The sequence below is a fragment of the Daktulosphaira vitifoliae genome, unplaced genomic scaffold, assembly GCF_025091365.1.
Source record: "Daktulosphaira vitifoliae isolate Bord-2020 unplaced genomic scaffold, ASM2509136v1 Scaffold_10, whole genome shotgun sequence".
NCBI lineage: Eukaryota > Metazoa > Arthropoda > Insecta > Hemiptera > Phylloxeridae > Daktulosphaira > Daktulosphaira vitifoliae.
In genome coordinates this window covers 72536-96192 of record NW_026099581.1, presented here as the reverse complement: position 1 = coordinate 96192, position 23657 = coordinate 72536, and the positions used below count along the sequence as shown (strand labels likewise).

Genomic DNA, 23657 nt, shown 5'->3' with positions numbered 1-23657 from the left:
AAACGTTGAATTGAAAATGCACTGTGAGCTGGAACATTGTCTTGGTGAAGAACCCAGCCATTCTTTCACAGATCTGGTCGCTTTTTTCTAACACGTTCTCTTAATTTAATTAATACCTCTTTATAATAATATTGGTTGACAGTTTGCTCACTAGGAACCCATTCAACAAAAATTATTCCCTTAATGTAAAAGAAAACAATGAGCATAGCTTTGAATTTTGACTACTAATTCGTGCTTTCTTCATTATTGAGGAAGTTGGTGTCTTCCAATGCATGGCTTGCCTTTTAGATTCAGGATCATATGTAAAAATCCACTTTTCATCACACGTAATGATATTATTTATAAAATATGGATCACCTTTGTAGATTTTTAAGGTGTCAGAACAAATTTCTTTGGGATTGAATTTTTGATCAAATTTTTAGGGACCATTTTAACACACATTTTTTTTATTTAAATTTTCAACTAAAATTTTACGAGTACTTTCTCTATCAATATTTACCATCTCTGCTACAGCTCTAACACTTAATCGACGATCTTGCCGAATAATTTTGTCGATTTTTTCAACGTTTTCGTTTGTTGAACATGTGGTAGAACGTCCAGAACGATCATCGTTTTCCACGTCCTCTCTTCCATTGCAGAACCGTTTGAGCCATTTAAAAACGCGAGCTCTAGATAACACATTCTTCACTATAAACTTCACATAACATACGAAATGATTCCGGGAAAGTTTTTTTTAATTTAACAAGAAATTTAATTTTAACACGTTGCTCAATTTTTATATCTAACATTTTTCGGCAGTATAGTCGAATTCGCACTAATAACAAGGTTACTAACGTATAAGAAAATTAACCGGTTTCATCAGTGTTTATAGTACTTTTAGATAAGCGTTTCCTAATCATATTTCAATAATCGTTTTAAAGATAACGTTAATAGTTTAGGTTATATTTAGAAAGTCTCGTTATTTTATTGTCACACCTCGTACTTCATAGTACTTTAAATACAAAGCAAGGTGAATAAATAAAAATAAAAATATAAAATGAAATAGTTTTTAATTTTATGTATTATTGTTGAAGTATCTATATTAACTATAATTTATACAATAAAATAATTATTTAATTTAGATGAATATAAATTTAAAGGTAAACATTTTATATACTAAAGTTTTTTATTACTTAAAAAATATTGGTTTATGTTGTTAAAATATAAATAACAAATAAAATTTTTATGTATTTATAATATTAAGGATAATATTATAGATAACTTAATCAATAAATATTATTGGTTAAATAAAAAAAGGTACTGCGAAAAACAAAGTAAATCCACTTTAAAAAAATTAAATCAATTGAACAACCAAAAAGGAATATCTTAGCACAACACATATATAATGAAAAATGTTAGATTGACAATAATTAAGCTTTATATTCTTCTCGACATTTTGTCAATTCATTATAGGGAACGTCTAACGTTTAAATGTATTAAGATTAAACGTTTTATTTAGTAAAAATATTGAATTCTAACTTCATATGTTCATATTAGTCAGTAAACAAAAAATGATAAATATATTGAGAATATTTTTAGATACAGCAACATATAATAATATTGTACAAGAAAGAAGAAATATTATGAGAAAAATATTTATTCATTACTATGATAAAGTTTTACGTGAGTTTAACGATTTGTATAAATATCAAATTAAGAAATCACTTCAGTAATTTCTTAAAAATCGTTCTTAATAAATCTTAATAAAATTAATTATAATTGATAAGTTTATTTTAAACAAAAATATTTCTAAGAGTACTTTTTATAGGGGTGAATTTTGGAAGTTAAATGGAAACCTAAAAATATTTGTATACTATTATATGGAGAATAGATTAAATAAAATGTTGACTAGTCAATAACCAGTTTTATAATACTACTTTTAGATTTATAATAATTTAAAGGTATAGCAGAAAGATTTTGATTAATAACACTCTACAAGTTTTATTCATTTGAAGACATTTCCCTCAATATTTCAAAAAAAATTTCTCGGCCTAGTAATCAAGGGAAATTTTAAAAAAGTACAATTTTTAAAACTTGGAAAGTTCAATATATTTTTTACTTTTTGGAAATAACTTTTTGGAACTACTAATAGGTATATGTTTTTTGAAGATCTCACCCCATGCCCGACACAGAATATATTAAATATATTTTGAAGTAGCAACTTTTGCATAAGAAATTGACTTTTCTTTTTTTAATTTTTCGAAATATTACAAAAACTATGCATTTTTTAAATATAACTTAAATTAAATCTTATACAACATAATTTACTTTGAAAAAAAATATTAACTTCTAGACTTATCTTCTGATATAATCTGATAATAAATTGGCATCTAAAACAGAGAAAAATGTATGACTTTTGTGTAAAAATTACAAAACTTAGAATAGTTGTATGAATATTTATACCAATTTTTTCTTTAGAGAATGTTTAAAAAAACTTTATTCTATTGACGTGAAATAGAAATATATAGGTAGATTTATTTTTATGAAAAAGATTATTGAAAAAAAGATGTTTAATAATTTTTCAACAAAAAATTTAAAAAGTATCATTTTTAATGAATCACCTTTATTTTTTTGAAATACTTAGTCTTTTGCTAATTAAATTAATTATTTTATAATACTTTTATTTTAATAATATGTATTTATGCATGTTTATTTTCATATCTACAAAAAAGTTATAAAATTTATATTATTATTGTTTTTGTTTATAAATTAATAAATAATTTAAATTCTATCATTTTCAATAAAAAAGTAATATAAAATTGAATAATTATTAAGAATAAAAATGAAAATATTTTTGGAAAAAATAATTTCTTTACCTTTTGGTTCTCAGATTTCGACATTAGATCAGGCATTTTAAATTTTGTTCGATTGACTATAAAAATATACCCTTTATACTTTAATAAAAAAATCATATTGAGTGGTATTATTTTATTTATATCTGTTTTGATATTTTAGGTGAGAAAGATCTTTGTAAGTCAGATGGAAATGATGATAGAAAATGTATTTTTATTGCTTTAATCAGTAATACTGATTCCAGAGTTAATGGCTTCATTTTTGATCCGATATGTCGAAAAGGTTATTGCGTTCTTAGTTCTTATAATGACAGTGATTCTTCAAGAGCGAACTATATAAAAAGTGATTTTCCCTTGTTTTATAAAGATTCTGAGGATGGAGAAAACCAACTTCTTTCATGGACGGAAGAAAAAATAGAAACAGGCATATTAGTACAGTGGGAATAGAATTACATTACACTTTTGTTATTTTTATGCAACTGTTAGAATTCCACCGTAAATAAATAAATAAATTGAATATATCCAAAAAAAATTGTTGTATAAATTTCTTACAAATAAAATTGATAGATCATTTGATTATTAATTATCAAAGCGTTTGATCTTACGTTTTTTTTATTAGTACATTTAATCCAATAATTGTGATGAAAGAACGATATATAATTTAAAAAATAAACAGTTTATTTGGTCAACCGATCCCAAATTTATAGTATAGTAATCTATATATATATAGGAAAATGGTATGGTAATATTTAAAAAATCTTTACTATTTTTAATGTTTCTTTTATATTACGACAATAAATAAAGGATATTTATAACATTATGGAAATATTTATTGAATAATTTTAAATCTTTAAACTTTGAGCTTACATAATTAAATTCATTATTTGAAATTTTGAAATACTATCACATATTTATGTACATGTATTTCATTTTCGGCAATGTTTCAAGATAGTGTTTACAAGACTAAATAAGATGTCGTCATTAATTCTACAGACTTTAAAAAAGTAAGAAGATATATCACAAATGAAGTATGTCAAAATAAAGATGTCTTTAATATTTTAATATTTTATAAAAATATAAAAATAAATAAAAGATTAGCTTTTTTTTTTTTTTTAATTTTGGTGTGTTAATCAATGACACATTATAAACGAATTGTCGAAATTTTATTTCAACATAAAAAAAAGGAAAGTAAAACAAAGATTTCAAGCTCAAGTATTAAGAAAAATTAGTGTCATTTTACTCAATCATTTTATAAATTAGAACTCGACGACAAAGCGTTAAGATTTGACAAACTCTATTATGCATCTTTGACTACTCAATTGCTTATAACTTATTCACTTATCAAAAAAATAAAATAGCTTAATTATTACATACTTCAATCGGTAAACCATATGAAATATAATTTTTAAAAATATAAAATATGATACAGCTGTATTTGATTTACAATGTAGTTTAAAATCAACTAAATGTTGCACAAAATACACCAGCTTTGTAAATAATTAAAAACAGTCTGAAGATATTAATATAATAAAAATGATGTTAATTCCTATTATTCTGTTTTTAAATAATCGAGAAAAAAATTTATATGCTCCATAGTGTCTTTTTTTCATTATCTAAAACAATTTTTGGGGGATACACTTATTTTATTCAGTAAACAATTTTAACAAAATGATTCAGTTAAAATTACATTCAATTATTTATTTGATTTTAATTAAAGGTAATAATATAATTTTACTGAATTATATAAAAAAAAAGTACGTATGCTTTATTTAATGCAGAGTATATAAAAACTCAAATTTTTTTTTCAGAATAATTAATATTTTAGCTTCGATGCTTAGCTATGTTCCCTGTTTTTTATTCTTGTGACTCTCAACATGGCTTCACCTAGACAATTTATCTCACCGATACATAAAAACATCACAAATCGTATTAAGTTGCTATCAGTGCCGAAATTTGAAAAAATTCCTTTTAATCCCAATGATAAAAAGAATATCCTAACAAATAAAAATTGTTCAATTTTGATATAATTAGTTTCAATTTTATACTTAAATAGGAAAGAACGACTCAAAGTTAATATTAGGTGTAAGATTATTTTCTCGAATTTAAAAAAATAAAGTAATGTTTGTGACAAAGTTTTTGAAAATAACTTAAATTAACACAAATATTTATTTTAAATCCCAGTGAACAGATGGAATTTCTTCGGATGGGTCTGGTAAAAAATGTAGTACATAAGTCGCAAACAACGGCGTCAGTAAGCGTTTTTTTTTAAATACAGTCAACATTCAAAACGCTCATGGTGAACGGTTAAAGTATTGTAAATAATTTCCCTCAAAATGCTTGACCGAGTACTTTTGTTAAATAAACAATTGTAAATCATAGCATGTTAAGTAATTTTCCCAGAAAATCTTTTTTTTTCTTTATTCTATTATATAATAAGATTTAAAAAAACATATAGCAATTTTTTTTAATTTTTATACATTAATATTTAATATTACCACTTATATTATTGTTATTTTTGTATATTTAAAAAAAACAGTTAGTAACTGCAAATTACTTATGTGTTGTGCGCAATACTCGACTCCTAAATTATGAAATATGAATAGAATATAATTTAGACATAAAAAAAAATTAATTGTAGACTTAAAATATTAAATAAATCAATAGCCAACTTATACAAATTGTGTGTTNAAATAAATCAATAGCCAACTTATAAAAATTTTGTGTTAAATATCATAGTACGGTATAATATAAACACAGGTCATATTATGAGCTATATTTTTAGAGTTTATATTCAATAATTTATTGCATATCATTATGTTGAATTAAGTTGTTACCTTAACTATGTAAATAATTTCGCTTTATATATTTTCACACGTTCAAAAACCTAACATATTTATTGAATGTTTAGGATTTAGTGCCCAGATTGTAGATTCGGAACCAAATGATAAAGGTCAGATTTTTATTTTAACACTGATATATTTCATTTTTATATTTTAGTTTTTAGCCGAGTATTAAAATAAAAATACAAATAGTTGAATAATCTTTTTAAGAAAACTATTATGGAGCCATTTAACTAAAAATATAAAAAACTATTTAATTTTGATTGCAGTTGGATTACCGATATTTAATATTTGGTTCTATCACAGTTTTTAAGTGTTTTCATGATTTAAAAGTATGATTTAATTTTCGAATAATTGTATGTATATATATGTATGTAAATGGAACGTTGTTCATCTTTTTTTTATTTCATTAGGAATAACTCGTCATTGCTCGCATGTGAAAAATACCTGTATAGTTTTTGTATTGAAATAAAGTGAATTTGTACCTTATAAGTTATAACGAATCACAAATATGTTTTCTGTTTAGTTTTGTTTTATTTCGTTTTTAGTTATGATTAAGGTTTAATTTTGTTATATGTCATTTAATTTTATTCACTGTTTTGATATTGTTTTATTTCGTTAAATTTTAAACATTTTTTTTACGTTTTAGGATTAGGTCGTTTTTTAGAAGTTATGAAAACGATTTCTAACCCTCATGTATAGTAACATCAGTGTAAAATGAATTTCATTAAAAGAGCTGTTACTCTCTGCATTAAACCTTTTTTTAGTATAAAAAAATCCATATGAAGCTTCACCAATACTAACGTGAGGATTTATTTATTTATTATTTTGGTTGTATATGGCTGTTTTATTAAGTTGAATGATAAAACATTGCTGAGTAGGTTCAGCAATAATTATTGAGTGTGCTAGCCTATACAAAAATCTTCTATAATATTTAAGTTTTATATGTTGGTATATCGTGTGATTCAATCAGTCTCATTTTTTTAATTTCGTTATTACATTATGTAACATACTTCCTATGAGGAAACACTTCACAGTGTTACGGGTATGGCGAACCAGGGGCCCCGAGCCCCACACTGACTTTAATTACTTTGGTGTGTATTGACCCTCCAGGTTGGGGGTTGAGCAGAGGGCTAACAACCCGTCCTTGTGATAATATCCAATGTTAAGAAACCAATATAGTTCTTGTCTTGGACTTAGATTTTGGATACAACTCGAAAACGGCAAGAACCAAACTAACAGGATTAGCACTCGGAACATCAGATCAATTTATAAACCGTGTACTCAGTATATAAATTAATCTGATGTTAAGTCCATAAATGACGTGGTGAAGAAATACAAGAACGTTCAAATAGCGATACTGCTGGAGGTCAGGTGGCGGAGGGAAGGAAACGTCAGAGCTAATGTAATGACATTTTACAGTGGAGCATCTAATGGCAAGCATGACAATTGAGAAGCACGAGAGGTTTCTTAGTAAATGATCAACTCTTACCTTCGANATCTAATGGCAAGCATAAGATCGAGAGGTTTCTTAGTAAATGATCAATTCTTACCTTCGATAAAGAAATTTACTCCATTAAATGATCAAATCTGTCATATTCATATGCCCGGTAAACAATATGAAATTATATTGATATTTGTATACTCACTTAAAGAAACGGATGAAAAAGACTTGAAGGATATATTCTATGACAAATTAGAAAGAGTGTATAGTGACCTATCAAGACACTGTATAAAATTATATTAAAATACTTTAACTCTAAAGTGGGCCGAGAGACGATATATAAACCTACATGTGGCTAGATCAGAAGAGGAACCAGAAATACAAACTGCGTGAAAAATAATTAAAAATTTAGTTCTAGGGGTAGCGGATAGTGTAATTAAACAATATATAATAGATCAAAAGCAAAGCACTGGTTCAAACAAAATTGTGCAGAAGTCATTGAACTACTCAATAATGCTAGATTGCAAGTGATCCAATTCCCAACTCAGTTAAATATGGAGATATATAAAAAAGGAGAAAAGAAGCACATAAAGTGATAAGACAAAAAAAAAGGAAAATGGAAAAGAAAATATTGAAAAATTGGAAAGATATAGACACAACCTCATGGAGTTTTTTAGAGTTTTAGAGAACGAAGAAATGTAACCAAGTAGATCAGAATTGATCATTAAATCACTTAAAAATAATAAGGCAGTAGGGGAAGACTGAATTTGCTCTTAGGCTAACTGAGGAGATATTTAATCTTATATATAGAATATTCATAAAGAAGAAATCTTTTTCGAATGGAGAACATCCGCTATTTGTTGTTGTTTTTTTTCCTCGCCTTAATCTCAACTACTTGGGGTCGGCCACCCTTATTCTAAACTTCCACTTAACACAATTACCCACAACATCTACGCTCACATCAGCCGTCAACACAAATACTAGAAAACGTATGCATAATGAAATTAAACTCCATCTAAAAGCTGGAAAACTGAGGTTATGTTGTACCTGGGCAACAAGAGCAGGAAATTAAAATAGATTAGGTACCGTTTATAACCCTGGTATTCAAGTGTAAGAGAAAAGATCAAAATGAACAACAATTATATGGAAAAGGAAGTATAGTACAATTTGTTAAAGGTGCAAGACTAGAATGGGTAGAACATGTCTGGAGAGCCAACAACAGTATTGTCAAGAAGGTATTTGTGAAAAATTTGAACAGGAAAAGACCTCATGGTAGACCAAAGCAACGGTGGCTAGATGTAGTCAAAAAAGACCTGCAAAAGTTGAAACCAGATTGGCATAGGGACTTGACACGGCCCGTAAAGCGCACTATTCATTTACCGTGAATTAGCACGTTATCCGGTCGTGATTATCAGCTGTCCACCGTCGCACTCATTAGTGTTGACGATAACACAAGTTTGTCTTATCCGGCGGTTGGTAGATAGGACAGGTCAGGGGGTTCAGCATCACGAGACACGTCGGCGACTATGTAAACCAGTTCATCTGTGACTTACATCCGCCGTAGGTGCCGTGTGATTTTTCATCAGCGCATTATTGTTTTTGTATTTCGCACCTCACTGTACACCAGTTTTTATAATATTATTATAATTTAAAATAAAATTAAGTTGACTCCATCACGGTGTTACGTTTGTTTATTATTATTAATAATCTTTTTAAAAATACCGTGTCAGACTTAAATCATGCGTATAATAGAGAGGAGTGGAAAAATTTAGTATTTGTAGCAAAGGGCCTAAATGGTCTATAATGCTAATATCAAAAAAATATATATATATTAGGTAACATACAGCTAAGAGTGTAACCAAGAAAATATTTTACCTTGAAATTAAAGTTGACCTTAAAGTTCGTGACATGTTTGATATCTCTCGATGGCACAAAAGTTCTTGTTTTATGCATTGGTTCTAAGTTACAAATAAACATAGATATCATTTTTTATTAATATTCTCTGTAATGAAAATCATATTTTTTTAGACGATAATGATAAATGTACTATTTGCATGGTAAATAATAATACTATAATTATTACAAATTGTGGTCACAAATTATGTGACAATTGTGCTCTAAATATTCGAAAAAAATCTCAAAAAACTTATGGTGAAATTCCTGTATGTCCATATTGCCGAGCTCAAATGATAGAATTTACAAGAGAAGGTTTGTAAAATTAAGCATTATCATTTATTTGCAATAAATATTACGTTATAGCATATATTATATTTTTACATAACGTTAATATTTGAAAATACTTAATCACCTAGAACTTAAAAGTGGTACAAATGTTAAATGATTGTGCTACTGGTAGCTTTATGAACATGAATTTTTGTATGACGAAAAAGTATGTCATTTAAAGAGAGAGGATCAACTTTACTGAAGTCTAATTTTATAGTAGATATTGAAACAGCTTAATACATATTCATAAATAACCAGGCCATATCAGATTAATAAAATTTAGAATTTAGTCATATAAATAAAAATGTATTTAATTAAAAAAGGTTTTTTTTCTCAATAATTTTTAAAGAGTGTACAAGATAATCTTATAAACATAATTTTAGAATCACATGGATGACAATAATTTTAAATAGCCTAGTTAACTTTTTTTTGTTATCAGTTTAAACTTGATTGAATCAAATTTTGTTTTTAATGTATATAATGTTCGTTTGAATTTATAACAAACGCAGTTAAATTAACTACTTAAATCATCATAGATAGTAATTATCTATAGCCATAGATTATTAATAACGACTGGAGCGAACGGCTTTGTTAAATGATTGACCAGTCAATAGTTGTGTCAGTTCAAAATGATCTGAAATGACGTCTTCGAATAAAAAATTATATAATATATTTTAATTTATATTTTATAGGAAATGAGTTCAAGGATTTATTACCCTATAGTAAGTAAAATAGCACAGTGGGGTCGCGGTACAGTATAGACGTGGATATTAGATTATATTTGACAGTGATTACAATCACTTTCATAAGAAACGCTTCGATGCAAATCTGTAGATAGTGTTTAATTTTAAGAAATTGGTAGATTATTTCAAAATCAATAATAACTTTTATTCCCTTAATAGTTAAGAAATTTTCTTCTCGCGAGGGGTGACTACAGTGATGGCATTCCTGACCTTCATTGAAGTTATTGAATCTAAATGAGCTGAAAATTTATTCTAACTTAAAAAGAATTCAGAAAAAATTGCAAAAAATTCCTTGTCATACACAGGTTGGAACCTTGTACCCCAAGCGTATAAGACACAAGTGTTATCGACTCGGTAACCTTCCAACGACTGAAAAAAATTTAAGCTAGTTCGAAATTCAAAGTTATTTTTCTCTACTTAAAAAAAGTAAAAAATTAAATAAGTTTAACTTTCTATGCTATATCAATTTAATTTATTAAATATTTATGAAAATCAGTGTACTCCCCTTGTCAAGTATTTTAAAATAAAATAAAATACAGATCCTAGAATTTTAACAAAAAAATAGCATATTTTTAAATACGGTAGTCATTTTCACCATAAAGACAAATCCAGAGGCTAATTTTTTTTTTTCAAGTTTAAGTATATTACATAAGCTTTAATTTAAGGTATACATAAAAGTGTCAGCTTTTCAAGAACATTTTCAAAAGTTAAGTTGAAAAAGTTAATTTTTTGTAAAAAATTTGCCATTTTAATACCCTTCCTGAGGGCTGGTAAAGGGTCAAATGTTCACAAAAATATAGCAAATGATAGGTAAATACTTATGGTATCTATAAAAAAAAATTATATTGATTCGGTCATTTTTAAAAAAGTTATGGTAGTATTAAGAAAAAAAAAATGAAAAAATGTCGAAATATACCGAATTATAAAATTGTAACTTCTTGGTGGATTTCTCCATTTACGAGGAAGAAGGTAATTTTTTCAATTTTTGAGGGTAATATCTTCAACTAGATACAATTTATGATCTTTTGACGTATTGTTCATAAAAATGAGAGCTGAGATTGATACCAGACACAAAAAAAAAAAAATTTTAAAAAACCACATCATAGTATAATTAATACCTTCTCAGCTTCGCATCGAAGCTAAATATTTCATATTTAAATAATCATATTAACATATTAACATTTTACTTTTCATTTTTATATTGAAGGTTGGCTTTATTCTTTACATGATAATATATTATTAATTTTATTGTACTTTGTAATCCATTATTTTGTAACTATAGAGTTATCATAGTTATATACTTGTGACTTTTTTTATTCAATTTGTTTTCGCACTGAACTTATAGTTTAGGATACGGTATTGTAAATATACTATTAATGTGTGTATTACTCTTGAAATAGTATATTATTTTCTATGTCACTCTTTAAACTCTCTTTAAAAGGTTTAACTTTGTATTTCTCTGTACACCTAACAACAGGAACACATGGTTTTTCTCTAAAAAATCATTTTTGTAGTATAAAAAATTTCACTTTATTGATGAATGATTTAAAAATAAATGACATTTAAATGTAATAATTACACAGAGAAATTTCCAACTGAAATAATTACTAGATTCATTACATGAATGTTTTTTTGAGTAATGTACTCTGTAAGAGGAAAAACGTCATTCATGCTATGTGAAATCATAAATATAATTTATTATTTAAAATAATATAATTTTTATATGTGAAATAAAGTACAAAATCGTCTACAGATCTGGTCAAATGTAATAGCTGTTAAAATATTTTATTATCTGATCAAAAGTGAGCTAACATTTTATTAAAGTCCATGCGCATGTTTGAAAAAGTAATTCGACTGCGTCGTATTTCTATTAAATTTATTCCGAAATGTTATCAACAAACTAATATATATTTCATTAATAACATCCCTTACTTTTAAACAATTAAGATATCGTTGTTTCATAAAGAAATTTAAGAGTGTTGAAAATTTTATATTGTAGCTGAAAATTCTACTTGCCAGTGCGCTTAACAAGAAAAATAACAATATAATTATTTAAAACTGCAAATTTTTACACTACTCGCTTGGCAGCAACAATACTTTTTAGAAGTTTATTCATTTTTTCGAATATATTATCAATATTTAGAAAACAATAATCTCATTTGGCGGCTTTACTTGAGTATTGAATTGCAATTAATATTATTTTATATAAAAGGCACATTTATTATACCAATGGAATATTGAAGTTACACAGTTTGGTGTAACATCCAAAAAATTATATACAAAAATTGATAATAATAGATCACATCTTAAATATACAATCGATAAGAGTTCAAATTAAAAAGAAAAAATTCTACACTAGAAAACTTAAAAAAAAATGTCAACCCCAATATATATATATATATATATAAAATAACAAAAATAATAAATAAAATTGTTTGCAAATACAAAAGAATTACTATCATAAAATTAATTATGGTACGAAAATTGAATAAAAAAAGTACAAAATGTATAATATTTCTCACGAAATCGAAAAACATCGAATCGATGTTAAAACGATATTAGAAACTCAACGTTGCACATTGAATATCGTAAAAAACGCGTTTTCAATGGAAAAAAGCCCTCCCCAGCGCGTACTTCAATTAAACACGATAGTTCTAATTGTAAGTAAAGCGACTTGGGCAGAGAATTGGAGTTATAAAGTGAATATTACATGTTTTTATGAATATTGACGAGTAGGTCGTTTAACGGAGGTCAAATAAGGTCGTGATCGGTAAAATTGAATCTTGATGATCAAAAATATACGTCAAAATTGGAACAACGTGCCGGCTTCTAGTTCATACTTATGCCTCAACCGGATAAAAGGCATTGTGAAGGGGTTGATCGGTGTGTCGTCGTCTCTGGACATCCTCTCGGCCAGCTCCAAAGATAACGGTCCGCAATCATAACCGTTGCGTTGTTGCACCGCTTTTCCGTACCGTAAAATCCATCGGGAAGAATATCCGTAGTTTTCGATCTCCCAGTCGATAAGAAATTGTCTCAATAACGATGGGTAGGGGCCATTGTAGGAGTTGTGGCTGTCAAAAAACGTTATGGTCTTTTCGGGTACATCGACCACAGTCATGGTCCAATGGTTGCCATTTACGTGCATCGGCACCAACAGGAGTCTTAACGAGTGTACATCGACTTTGATCCACTTTTTCACGCCGGCGTATCCCCGTCGGGAAAGCGCCTCCATAAAATCGGAGATCAGGTAGTGCACTTTGCCTGGCGAACGCGAAGCAATTAGACTTAAATACGCGTCGATCGTGTCGCCGCTGTACCACGTCGTGCGAGTGAGAAACGAATCGTATGAGGGCGGTTTCTTCTTCTTCTCGTTCAAATCTCGCGGCACGTCTGCAAGCAAAATTATTTATTTTTTAATCCGATCGCTTAGTTATTCGGTTTTATAATTAAAAAAATATTATTTATCTATTTTCAAATGTTATTTAATAATGCCGTTTATTTAAGTCTAATTAATGGACTAGTCGTTTACCGTCTGAGGAGGAACTACCGTTTTCGCTGTCGGCCGAGTCTATGTCGATTGTTTCAATCATTGTACTCGGATTGTCAACTCGAGGTGGTGTTTTCTTGACGAGGGAAATCGATGGTATCTCGTCGAGCCTCCAGACTTTCAGGACTAATCCGTGGGGCTTATCGATTTCGTCGTCAGTCGTTTGCATAATTTTTTTTGTCGCATAGTTTTCGGTAGTCGTAGTAAGCTTTGGTTTTTTGGACATGCAAGAATATGGAGTGTCCTGCGAAAGCCGTTTGACTTTTGTAAGCGTTAAGTCACGATCGGTAGTACTGTTTCGTTTGTNTAAGTCACAATCGGTAGTACTGTTTCGTTTGTTTTTTATCAGTTCGGTAGCCGATGGCTTTGATTTCATAATCGTTTCAGTGTTGGCGATATATTCCGGTTTGGTAGCAGTCATGTCCGCGTAAGATCCATTTGAATTCGTGGTTAGTAATTTGGCACCGTAGGCAACTTTAGCATTGGTCGTTTCTGACCGATCGGTGGCCAATACGGTGTTGGTAAACATGTCGTGATTTTCGTCTGCCGAAAATGATTCAATATACGACGGTAAGGTCTGTATACAGACAAGTGGTACGTTTTTTACGAGGATTTTAAAAATTTCAATTGCTCTTCAAAACACAAAAATCACCGTGATTCGTTCAAAATTATTTACTTTAAGTGCGCTTATTTGGTATCCAAGCAAATTCACTCAAAAGTAAATACAATTAAATAACAGTTTATAAACTTCGTTTCACGATAAACACCCCGCGAGGTCGTTGAAATTATAATCCAGAATTAAATGTTTTTTTTTGTATACTCCTTTAATACACGGGATCTATCGAGCTCCTTTCGTTCAAGAATAGACAAATCGGTATAAAATCAAGCTTTCCGAAGGACAAATGATTATTCGATTTTTGTTTAACGCTACCTCCTTATGCTTTTTTAATACACATAAAAATGAGCTATGCAAAATTTAGAATGATCCGTTAAGATAAATCCGTGCCCTTGGACGTCTTAAAATGAGTTAATATGGCAATTTTAATAGAAATAACTAATCTTAAATATGACTTTACTTTGTCGTTGACATAAAATAATAGTGTAATTTTATTAATAGAGTGTTCAGTAAGAAAGAAAACAGATTTCTATTGTTCTTATTGTTTATAGCTTTTACCTGTTTCCTTACTTACTGAAAACGGTGTATAATCTCTCAGTAGTAAATAATGTACACGATTGTCAGTCTATCCTTCAGGTATAACTCATTTAAGGAATTAAGGATATTATTTGGGCATATATCAGGTAGCATTCGATTTTTGGTTTTTATTTAAAAAACTTTTAAAAATGTCGAAAATTAGCGATTTTTAAATTAGTAATTTTTAGGAGATTTACCCCATTTACGGGAAACGAGGGAATTTTTTTAATTTTTGAGGGTAATATCTTTGACTAGATACGATTTGTGATCTTTTGACGTATTGTTAAAAGAAATCGGTTCAGTGAGAGCTGAGAAAAAGTGGAACAGACACAAAAAAAAAAACACATTGTAGTATAATTAATACATTCTCAGCTAAAATTTTCTTTCAATCCTTGTAATAGAGTAAAAAAAAAAAAGGAAAATGTCACAAAAAATTATAATTGTAATAAAAAAACTCATTTTTGGTTTTCATTTTATATTCAAATAACTTTTTAAAAACTGAACATATTATAATTCATATATTTTATTATATTATATTATATTCATAAAACTTAATTACTAAAAGTTATTGAAACAAAAACTACATATTGTTTTCGGCATAAATGGTCGATTTTTTAGTTTTTAGTTTTTTAGCACAATAACAAAACATTTGCATCATTCAAAATTAACTGAAAATAAAATTTTTATGTAATATAAGATTTAAAAAAACATTAATTGTCCTTATTTTTTTTAAGTCTTCAATATTTGACAACTTACTCTCTATGAGTAATCAACCTCTTTAGTAAAAATTAAGTAACTTTTGGTATATATGATAAATTTTTCTTAAATATATTTTAATCACACTTCATTTTTGTAATAGTGATTTTAATCACTATCAGATATCAGTCATTACTAATCTAAAATATTACTCCAATTCACTACACTCTTCCCAGCTGTAAATTGCATTTTTTAATTTTGTTGTAATCATCATTATATATATAATCACATTATTGTTTTGTTTATAAAGGTGGTATTGAAGTTTAAATATTGTCTTTTACATCTTACAAAAATTTAGATCATTAAATTATCTCAAGCAAATTTTGTTTTTATATTAAATGATGGTAATAATACCAAAAATAAAATATCCTTCATTTAAGACATTAAGCATAATAATGGTTGACTGATGTTTTTTTAACTTAGCTAACATGCTTGCTTGATCAGCCTTCTATTTAATTGAAATTTAATTTGAGCTTTATTCATTTTTTTTTCTTTTATATCTAAAATTAACGATTAATCATATAATTTCACAGTTGATGATGGTGAATGCAAAATTTGTTTATTAAACAGAGGTGTATCATTACTAAGTCCATTTTGTGGGCACAAGTTATGTTTATATTGTGCAAATAACTTAATAACTCAAGCACAAAACAATAAAGCTAATCCTCTTCATTGTAAATTTTGCGGAAAGAAAACAAACCACTTTGAAAGTATGTAATCATAAAAAATGTTAATTAATAATTAAATATCAATAATATATGGTTTAATAATATATGGTAATAAATANTAATTAATAATTAAATATCAATAATATATGTTAATAAATTTTTTTTTCAGAAAATATTAAGGTGTTTAATCGTAAGTTTTATGGTTATAACTTGTAATTGTGCTATGAAATTTCAAAATTTATTAGTATCTTAACTTATGACAAATAAGAATTGCATAATAATTAAAAATTAATTTCATACTCTCCAATTTAATCATAAATTAGATACTCTTAACGTTACTAGATTTTAGAATTTTGGTAATTTTGTGCAAATAATCCACTCATCAGGGAAACAATAATTTTTTTAATAACTCATTCCACTAGTGTATTAAATATTCCAAACGAGTAGACCCTAAATAATAGTTAATTAACATTATAATACTTGAATACATAAATCGTACAAGGTGATTGATTATCTTTAATCACTACATTTTTCCTAAAGCAATAATTTTGAAAAAAAAAATTGTATTTTGTTTATTGTTATTTATTTTTTATTTAATAACTTTTTAACCAGTATTCGGAAGTTATTAACATTTTAAAATGTAGACTGGAGGTGAGATGAGGATTTTTTATTTTTTCATTATGCATATTTCTACTTAAAACCTGCATTTCTCTAACTAGGTATAAAAATATTCAAATTCCTGATTTAAGTTGTTATCGTTCAGTGATTTCACTAGTTGTATCATTTTCTATTATATGTCTATTTAAAATATATGCTACCGTTTAATAAAATTAAGTCGGTACCCTTTTAAGGAGCAAGGAATGAACATAAAAAGTCTTTAACCATTTAAAATTCAAAAAATAAATAGCACTTAAATTAACTAAAAATAAAAATACTCAAAAGTATTAGTATTTTTGAAGAAATCTAGTAGTCAACGATAAATCAATAATCCTGTTATGTGTTAAAATATTTTTTTTTCTAATTTCCGTATAAAACAATTTTTAACGCATGGAAGTTTAATCTTATTTTATTTTATTAACAATAATTTATTGAACATTTTTTTAATAGAAAATTAAACGTATAATTTAAAAATTACAACTTTATTTTATAATTCAAAAGTAACAAAAACTGTTCTAACTTTGTGTCTATAGAATTCGATGTGAGACATTTGAAAGGTACGTTATTCAAAATAAATAATATTTAAGTTATCTTCACAAGTCTAATAATAAATACGTATTGTGTTCATTAAATTGTATTATGTTATCTAAATACAAGGTATACTGAGTAATAAATTAAGAGTTCCATGAAACATTTCATTAGTGTAGATTTTATTATTCAAATGATTTTAAATAATTACTTAAATGATAAACAAAAACATAGACTTCCACATACCAATTGATGACCAACGTGAAAATTATGGAGTAGAGCGCTTATGAGCTAACGGCTAATATTATATAAAAATAATTCACGTGACATCCAGAGGAACACATAAGCTATTCAAATGATAGGCAAACATTGTGCTGTGCCATTGTCTTCAACTGTTAGTCGCATAGCATTGCGACATTGACCGTCGACAAAAGACAACTGGACTATACTGTGGCCAATTACGAAGGTGATCATAAAAATCGTATACGCCTTCTGAATTGCTGATACTGTTTATGCTCCAACTTTTGAAATTTGCCTTCGATATCAAATTGCTCACTGTCATTGCACTCCTCTTGATTCTCCTGGTACTGTTTATTGAGTTTTATTCGAGTAGTCTACACAGTGCTGCAATAACTAAAAATATGATTAATAGTAGTAGTGTTAATAACATTATAAATACAAGTTTGTTTTCTAATAATCACTTCATAATTGTAGTTAGTGTATTAAAATTTCTCTTGTCTGAAATATTTTGATCAGTAGCAAACCTTAAAGAAGATGAAAGTTAGCTCTTTCGTGTTGGTAGTTATTAAACTAATATTAAAATCATTAAAGATATTTAAAATGAATTATCACGTTTATTAAAAGCGTTGTATTAGATATTTTGATAAAAACGTATTTTAGGTTATGAATTAAAACTGTTAATGAGTTAACTGTCAACGACAGTGTAGTGACAAATATAGGTACTATTAGTATAGGGTGCTTATTAGTTATAATAGTGTTATGTTATGTAGTATTTATTCTTATATTCTTTTTAGTCTCCAATATATATTCCAAGTAGTTGGGATAAAGGCGAGGCTTTATCTTAGAACTACTTGGAATCGGCCACCCTTTTCCTAAACTTCTGTCTGACACGATCTCCTACATCATCTACGCATTCGACAACCGTCCTCATATCGGATTCAATAACATCCCTCCAACTCTAGTGTTATAGTATTTATTCTTATTATTTATAATATTGCTTCCATTAATTTAAAACAATTAAGAAATTAAAATTTTATATATGCAAACAGAGTACAATTATTTTTTAATTGAAATCTTTATCGTTTTTCCTGTGGTCTTTCCAAAGTGTGATTGAATATTAAAAAGTGTTATGAAAATTAAGACTGTTAAAAAACCAAATCCTATATTGTGTTCTTCTAGCAAGTTGATGAGATTTGATATTTACCAAGAGCTCTTGTATAGTTTTGTTTAATTTTTTTTTTTTATACTACTTTGGCTTGAACCTCTCTTTTCACTCGATACTCATGAGTGGGTTTAGCTCAAAACAACGAGAGCTGATCTTCCCTTTGTTTTTAGGTAGTTTGAAATTACTGAATTTTTGATTATCATGATCAGAATGGGTTTTTTGTAGACAGAATAGTATACGACATATTCGAGCTATGATGTGTATACTCTAGGAATTGATCGAATTAATTTTACCCTTGATAGGTTTTTATATTAAATGTAGTGTTGATGGAAGACTTGTTTAGATGATTGTATGTGATTTTTATTTTAAATTTATATGTTTAAAATTAAATAGTTTAACAAATATCGTGCAATTTATATATTTTTAATTATTATTATTAACCTAATTTAATATAACTGAGTTAAGTTTACTAACTTATTAACTTATTTAAAAAATACACATTATTAAATTATTATCTTTTCATATATAAACATATATTCTATCTTAATTTAAAATAAATGATAATTTTTGTTCTTTACTGCGTATAAGTTTTTGATTATATATTTATAACATTTTTTGTACTATAATAGATTATTTATTCAATATATGTATTTTGAACTTATAAAATATTTAAATTAATATCGTATAGAAATATTAATTACAAACAAACTTAACTATATTTATATAGTTAACAGATTATTCACTGATGTACCATGAAGCATATAAATATTTATGACCAGGGCTCGGGACTTATAGCACTTGCTAGAAAATGCTTTTTTTAAACTGTTTTTATGATTTTTTCAAAAAACGCTTATTTTTAGTTTTTTCTGATTTTGCCGATAATTTAAGAAAAAACAAATGTTTGTTTCTTGTTTTTTCTGTTTTCGTACTTTAAAATATTTTCTTTATGACGCAGCCTACCCAGGTTTTTTTTATCGGTTTTTGATAGATCTAATAAGGAAAATAATTCAATTGCCTTCCTTGTTTGTAGGGTTTTGTCTTTGTTATCTTATCTATTTGATAGCCAACGCCGTCCTCGGCATCGTTAACTTCTTTAGCTATGGTTGAAGTGTCATACTAGTGTGGTACTTAGTTGATTTCCTCTTCATAATGGATTTCTCGGTAAACAATATTTTTAGACCGTTATAGCATACTGGGATATCAAATTTATATTTAATTTTTTAATTAATTTTAATTAATTTTTTTAAAACAAGATATTATTTAACATTTCTTGTCAATCAACTTGAAAGTCGAAGTCAGACATCATTTTGATTCTTTCAGAATTAATTATTTGTATATTTTTTTTTTGTATTTTTAATTTTAATTTATAATTAAAAAAAATAATTAATTAAATACCCGTATTTTTTTTAATGAAATAATTTTAGTGGTATTTAATCCTAAGGTCCTAAAAAAGTATATTCAGCACAGTTACAAATATTTAGTACTTTNTTTTGAAAGGTTTAATTACGTTGTTATAGTATGTATACATAGTTATGCTAACGCTTAAATATATTTAGATATTTATGATGATTAACAATTAAGAAAAAATAGTAAAAAATTTATTTTAGTATTAATGCAAAATACTAATAATAGTAAAAATAATTATTATATCTACATAAAAGCATAATTAACAATGTTATAAAGTAATAAGAAAATTCCATTATTAATTATTTAGATAATTTTTATTTTTTGAGTCTCTGAATTAGTTAAACAAGGATATTAACCCATTATTGTTTGTATCTGAATTGATAATACGCACAGAGTAAATTAACAATCTTGGGGAACGTTAATTTTTTATTAAGGTGTTAAATAGTTTTGAATATTAAGTATTTTCAAATTTTTTATTTATAAGATTCATTTTAGTTATATATATTATAATTATAGATTTAATATAGATAGTATTATTTTTGCTATTAATCAATTTGGAATTCTACATTATATATATTAAATTATTTATCTATATTTGTATGACTATGTATATTTGTGTTAATCCTTTTACACTTTTTTTATTTTTCTCTATAGAGTTATCATTGAATGCAACTTTTATAGTTTTCGTAAGTATGTAATTAGTATTAATTTCAATTTCACTATTCAACATATTATATTTAATAATTAATTTATATAAATTAGTAGATTTAATATTAATTCTGTCACTTTTAAAAACTCTAAAATGTTAAAAATTTACAATTATTTTTATTTAAATATATTCTTAAATATTGTAATATTATAATAATATGTTCTTAAGTAATTATATAATTTATTTGCATAAGGTATTATACACTTTATCTTATAGTATAAAATAATAAATTAAATTAAATATAACATTAAATATTTAGTAATATTTTTTTTTATACTCATTAATTTAATTTAATTGATCTATAATTTTTTTTATAATCTATAATTGTCCTCTTCTAATCTTCCTTACTAATACTATATCACTTATTTGAAAATTTGTTTGTCTTTACGTCTCTTTATATATCTTTTTGAGTTTCCTGACTACGTTCAAATATGTCTTTTTCATTTTTATTTTCATTACTTTTTTGTCTTATTTTTGAACTGTTTCAAAATTAAATCAAATTAACCAATTAATTTTCTAATAATTTATAATTTTGCTAGACTATCCCAGTAGTGCATGGATATTGTTTCTATAATTTAGTAAAAATATAATACAAAAATCTAGAATAATATTTTTATTACTATTTAAAAATTTTTAGCATCATTGCGAAGCTGAGAAGGTATTAATTTTACCATCATGTGTTTTTTATTTGTGTGTCTGTTGCCACTTTTTCTCAGCTCTCACTAAGAACAATTTATAATGATAAATTAAAAGATCACAAATCGTATCTAGTTGAAGACCATTAAAAAGACCCTTAAAAATTAAAAAAAAATATCCTTCGTTCCCGTAAATGGGAGAAATCTCAAAAAAAATTACAATTTTTAAAATCGGTAAATTTCGACATTTTTTAAACTTTTTTTTCTAAAATTTGCCATAACTTTTTGAAAAATTAACAATTTAAATAATTTTTTTTTGATATTGTACCTTAGATGTTTTTCTTTCATTTGGTATACATTTTTTGAAAATCTGACCCTTTAACGGGGAACAGGGGGGGATTTAAAATAGCAACTTCTTCACAAAAATTTTACTTTTTCAACTTAAGTTTTGAAAATTTTTCTGATATACTGCGAGCTTTTAACATATGTTAAAATAAAGATAATTTTATGCACTATAAGTAAAATAACATTTTTCCCGACACCTTTTCTTCTATTTACAAATGGTTGTCGTAGTTAAAAAAACATGCAATTTTGGTGTTGCAATTTATGATTTCAGATTTTATTTTTCTAACTTTAAATTACAATAACTTTTTGAAAAACGTATGGATCAACAGATATATTTTTCACAAATACTTTATGTTTACTTCTTTCATTTAATATACTTTTTTTGCCAATCTGACTTTTGACCTGACCACAGGAGGAATCAAAATAACAGTTTTTACATACAAGTTAAACTTTTTCAACTCAATTTTTGAAAATTTTCCGGAAATATTGACATTTTTATTTTATCTTAAATTAAAGCTTATATAATATACTATACTATGAAAAATAAAATTTCGAGATATAGTGAACATGGTTTAATTCATGGTAAATATGGTAAAAATATGCTATTTTTGTGTTAAAATTCTTGGTATTCTATTTTCATTTATTTTAATATTCCTCATAATGGGGTACATTGATATTCATGAATATTATATAAAACTAATTGAAATAGAATATAAAGTTTATTTTTTTCAATTTTTTTTTCTTTAAAGTCGAAAAAGTTAATCTTAACATTTAAATCAGCTTAAATTGCTAATTTTATCAAAAACTAATGCAACGAACGTTTTCCGATTCAGTAAAAATCATGGCCTGTGGCAATGATTTTTTATTTAATTTTTTTTGAGTTAGAATTTTGTTTTTGAATTATCCACCAATTTCTTAAAATTAAACACTATCTACAGATTTGCATCGAAGCGTTTATTATGATATTGATTTTAATCACTGTTAGATATCATCTATACTAGTCCCAACTATGCCACGATTACACTGTGCTACCGTATTTTTAATTTTATCTTTAAAAATGCTAACCGTATTCTATAGTCCCAATTTTCTGAGGATGATAGATAGGCATCAAAATATGGTAAACATAATTATTTTTTGTAAATTTATGAAATTCCTCAGAAGCTAACTACCAGCGACTAAAAATTTACAAATACCATATCAAGTAAAAGACTCTAAATATATTTATAATGTTTAATAAAGAAGTACTATAAAATTGAAGACATTTTTATTACCTTTATGGCCATCTAGAAAATTCATCAACATTTACAATGAACAAAATAAATATATAAAATTCATCGTAATTTTACCAATATAATGGTAAAAATGCTATAAAAAATAATACAATACATTTGAAACTGGTCACAAGTATAAAATATAGCCCACCATACCAGTTTCGTTAATAAATTTATTAAAGCGCTACACAAAAGTAACCAGACTTTTTAAATAAAAGTGGTTTATTTTTTAAATTTTACATTTTAATGATTATCAATTTCAAAGTAGTTACCCTCAGCAACTACACACTGTTTCATACGTCGCTGTCATCCACAAAAACAGTGCTGCCAATCGCTTTGAGGAAGCCCTTTTAAAAATTTTGTCATATTCATTTTTACATCATCAATCATTTGAAAATTGGTTCATTTTAATTAACTTTTAATTTTCGGAACTAATAAGTTACAAGGAGCCAA

At 26.4% G+C, this 23657-nt stretch overlaps 2 protein-coding genes and 1 long non-coding RNA gene across 3 annotated transcripts; 2 read left to right on the top strand and 1 right to left on the bottom strand.

Moving 5' to 3' along the window:
• The first annotated feature begins 985 nt into the window (after positions 1-985).
• LOC126908800 (uncharacterized) lies at positions 986-3352 on the top strand. The gene is made up of 4 exons (XM_050691097.1): positions 986-1009; positions 1122-1139; positions 1579-1662; positions 2995-3352. Exons 3-4 carry the CDS (start codon positions 1623-1625, stop codon positions 3276-3278), a joined length of 324 nt encoding a protein of 107 aa, XP_050547054.1. The 5' UTR covers positions 986-1009; positions 1122-1139; positions 1579-1622; the 3' UTR covers positions 3279-3352.
• Positions 3353-4413: 1061 nt separating this feature from the next.
• On the top strand, positions 4414-21034 carry LOC126908799 (uncharacterized). The gene is made up of 9 exons (XM_050691096.1): positions 4414-4548; positions 5740-5781; positions 9144-9323; positions 10031-10060; positions 16113-16289; positions 16417-16437; positions 17438-17461; positions 20335-20353; positions 20899-21034. Coding segments are annotated over exons 1-9 (543 nt in total). The 5' UTR covers positions 4414-4499; the 3' UTR covers positions 20900-21034.
• Positions 7232-9518, bottom strand: LOC126908801 (uncharacterized). Its single transcript, XR_007704840.1, has 3 exons — positions 9424-9518; positions 8991-9073; positions 7232-7357 (listed from the first exon to the last, which is right to left on the bottom strand). It is a non-coding gene; the product is annotated as an uncharacterized LOC126908801 (long non-coding RNA).
• Positions 21035-23657: the final 2623 nt, after the last annotated feature.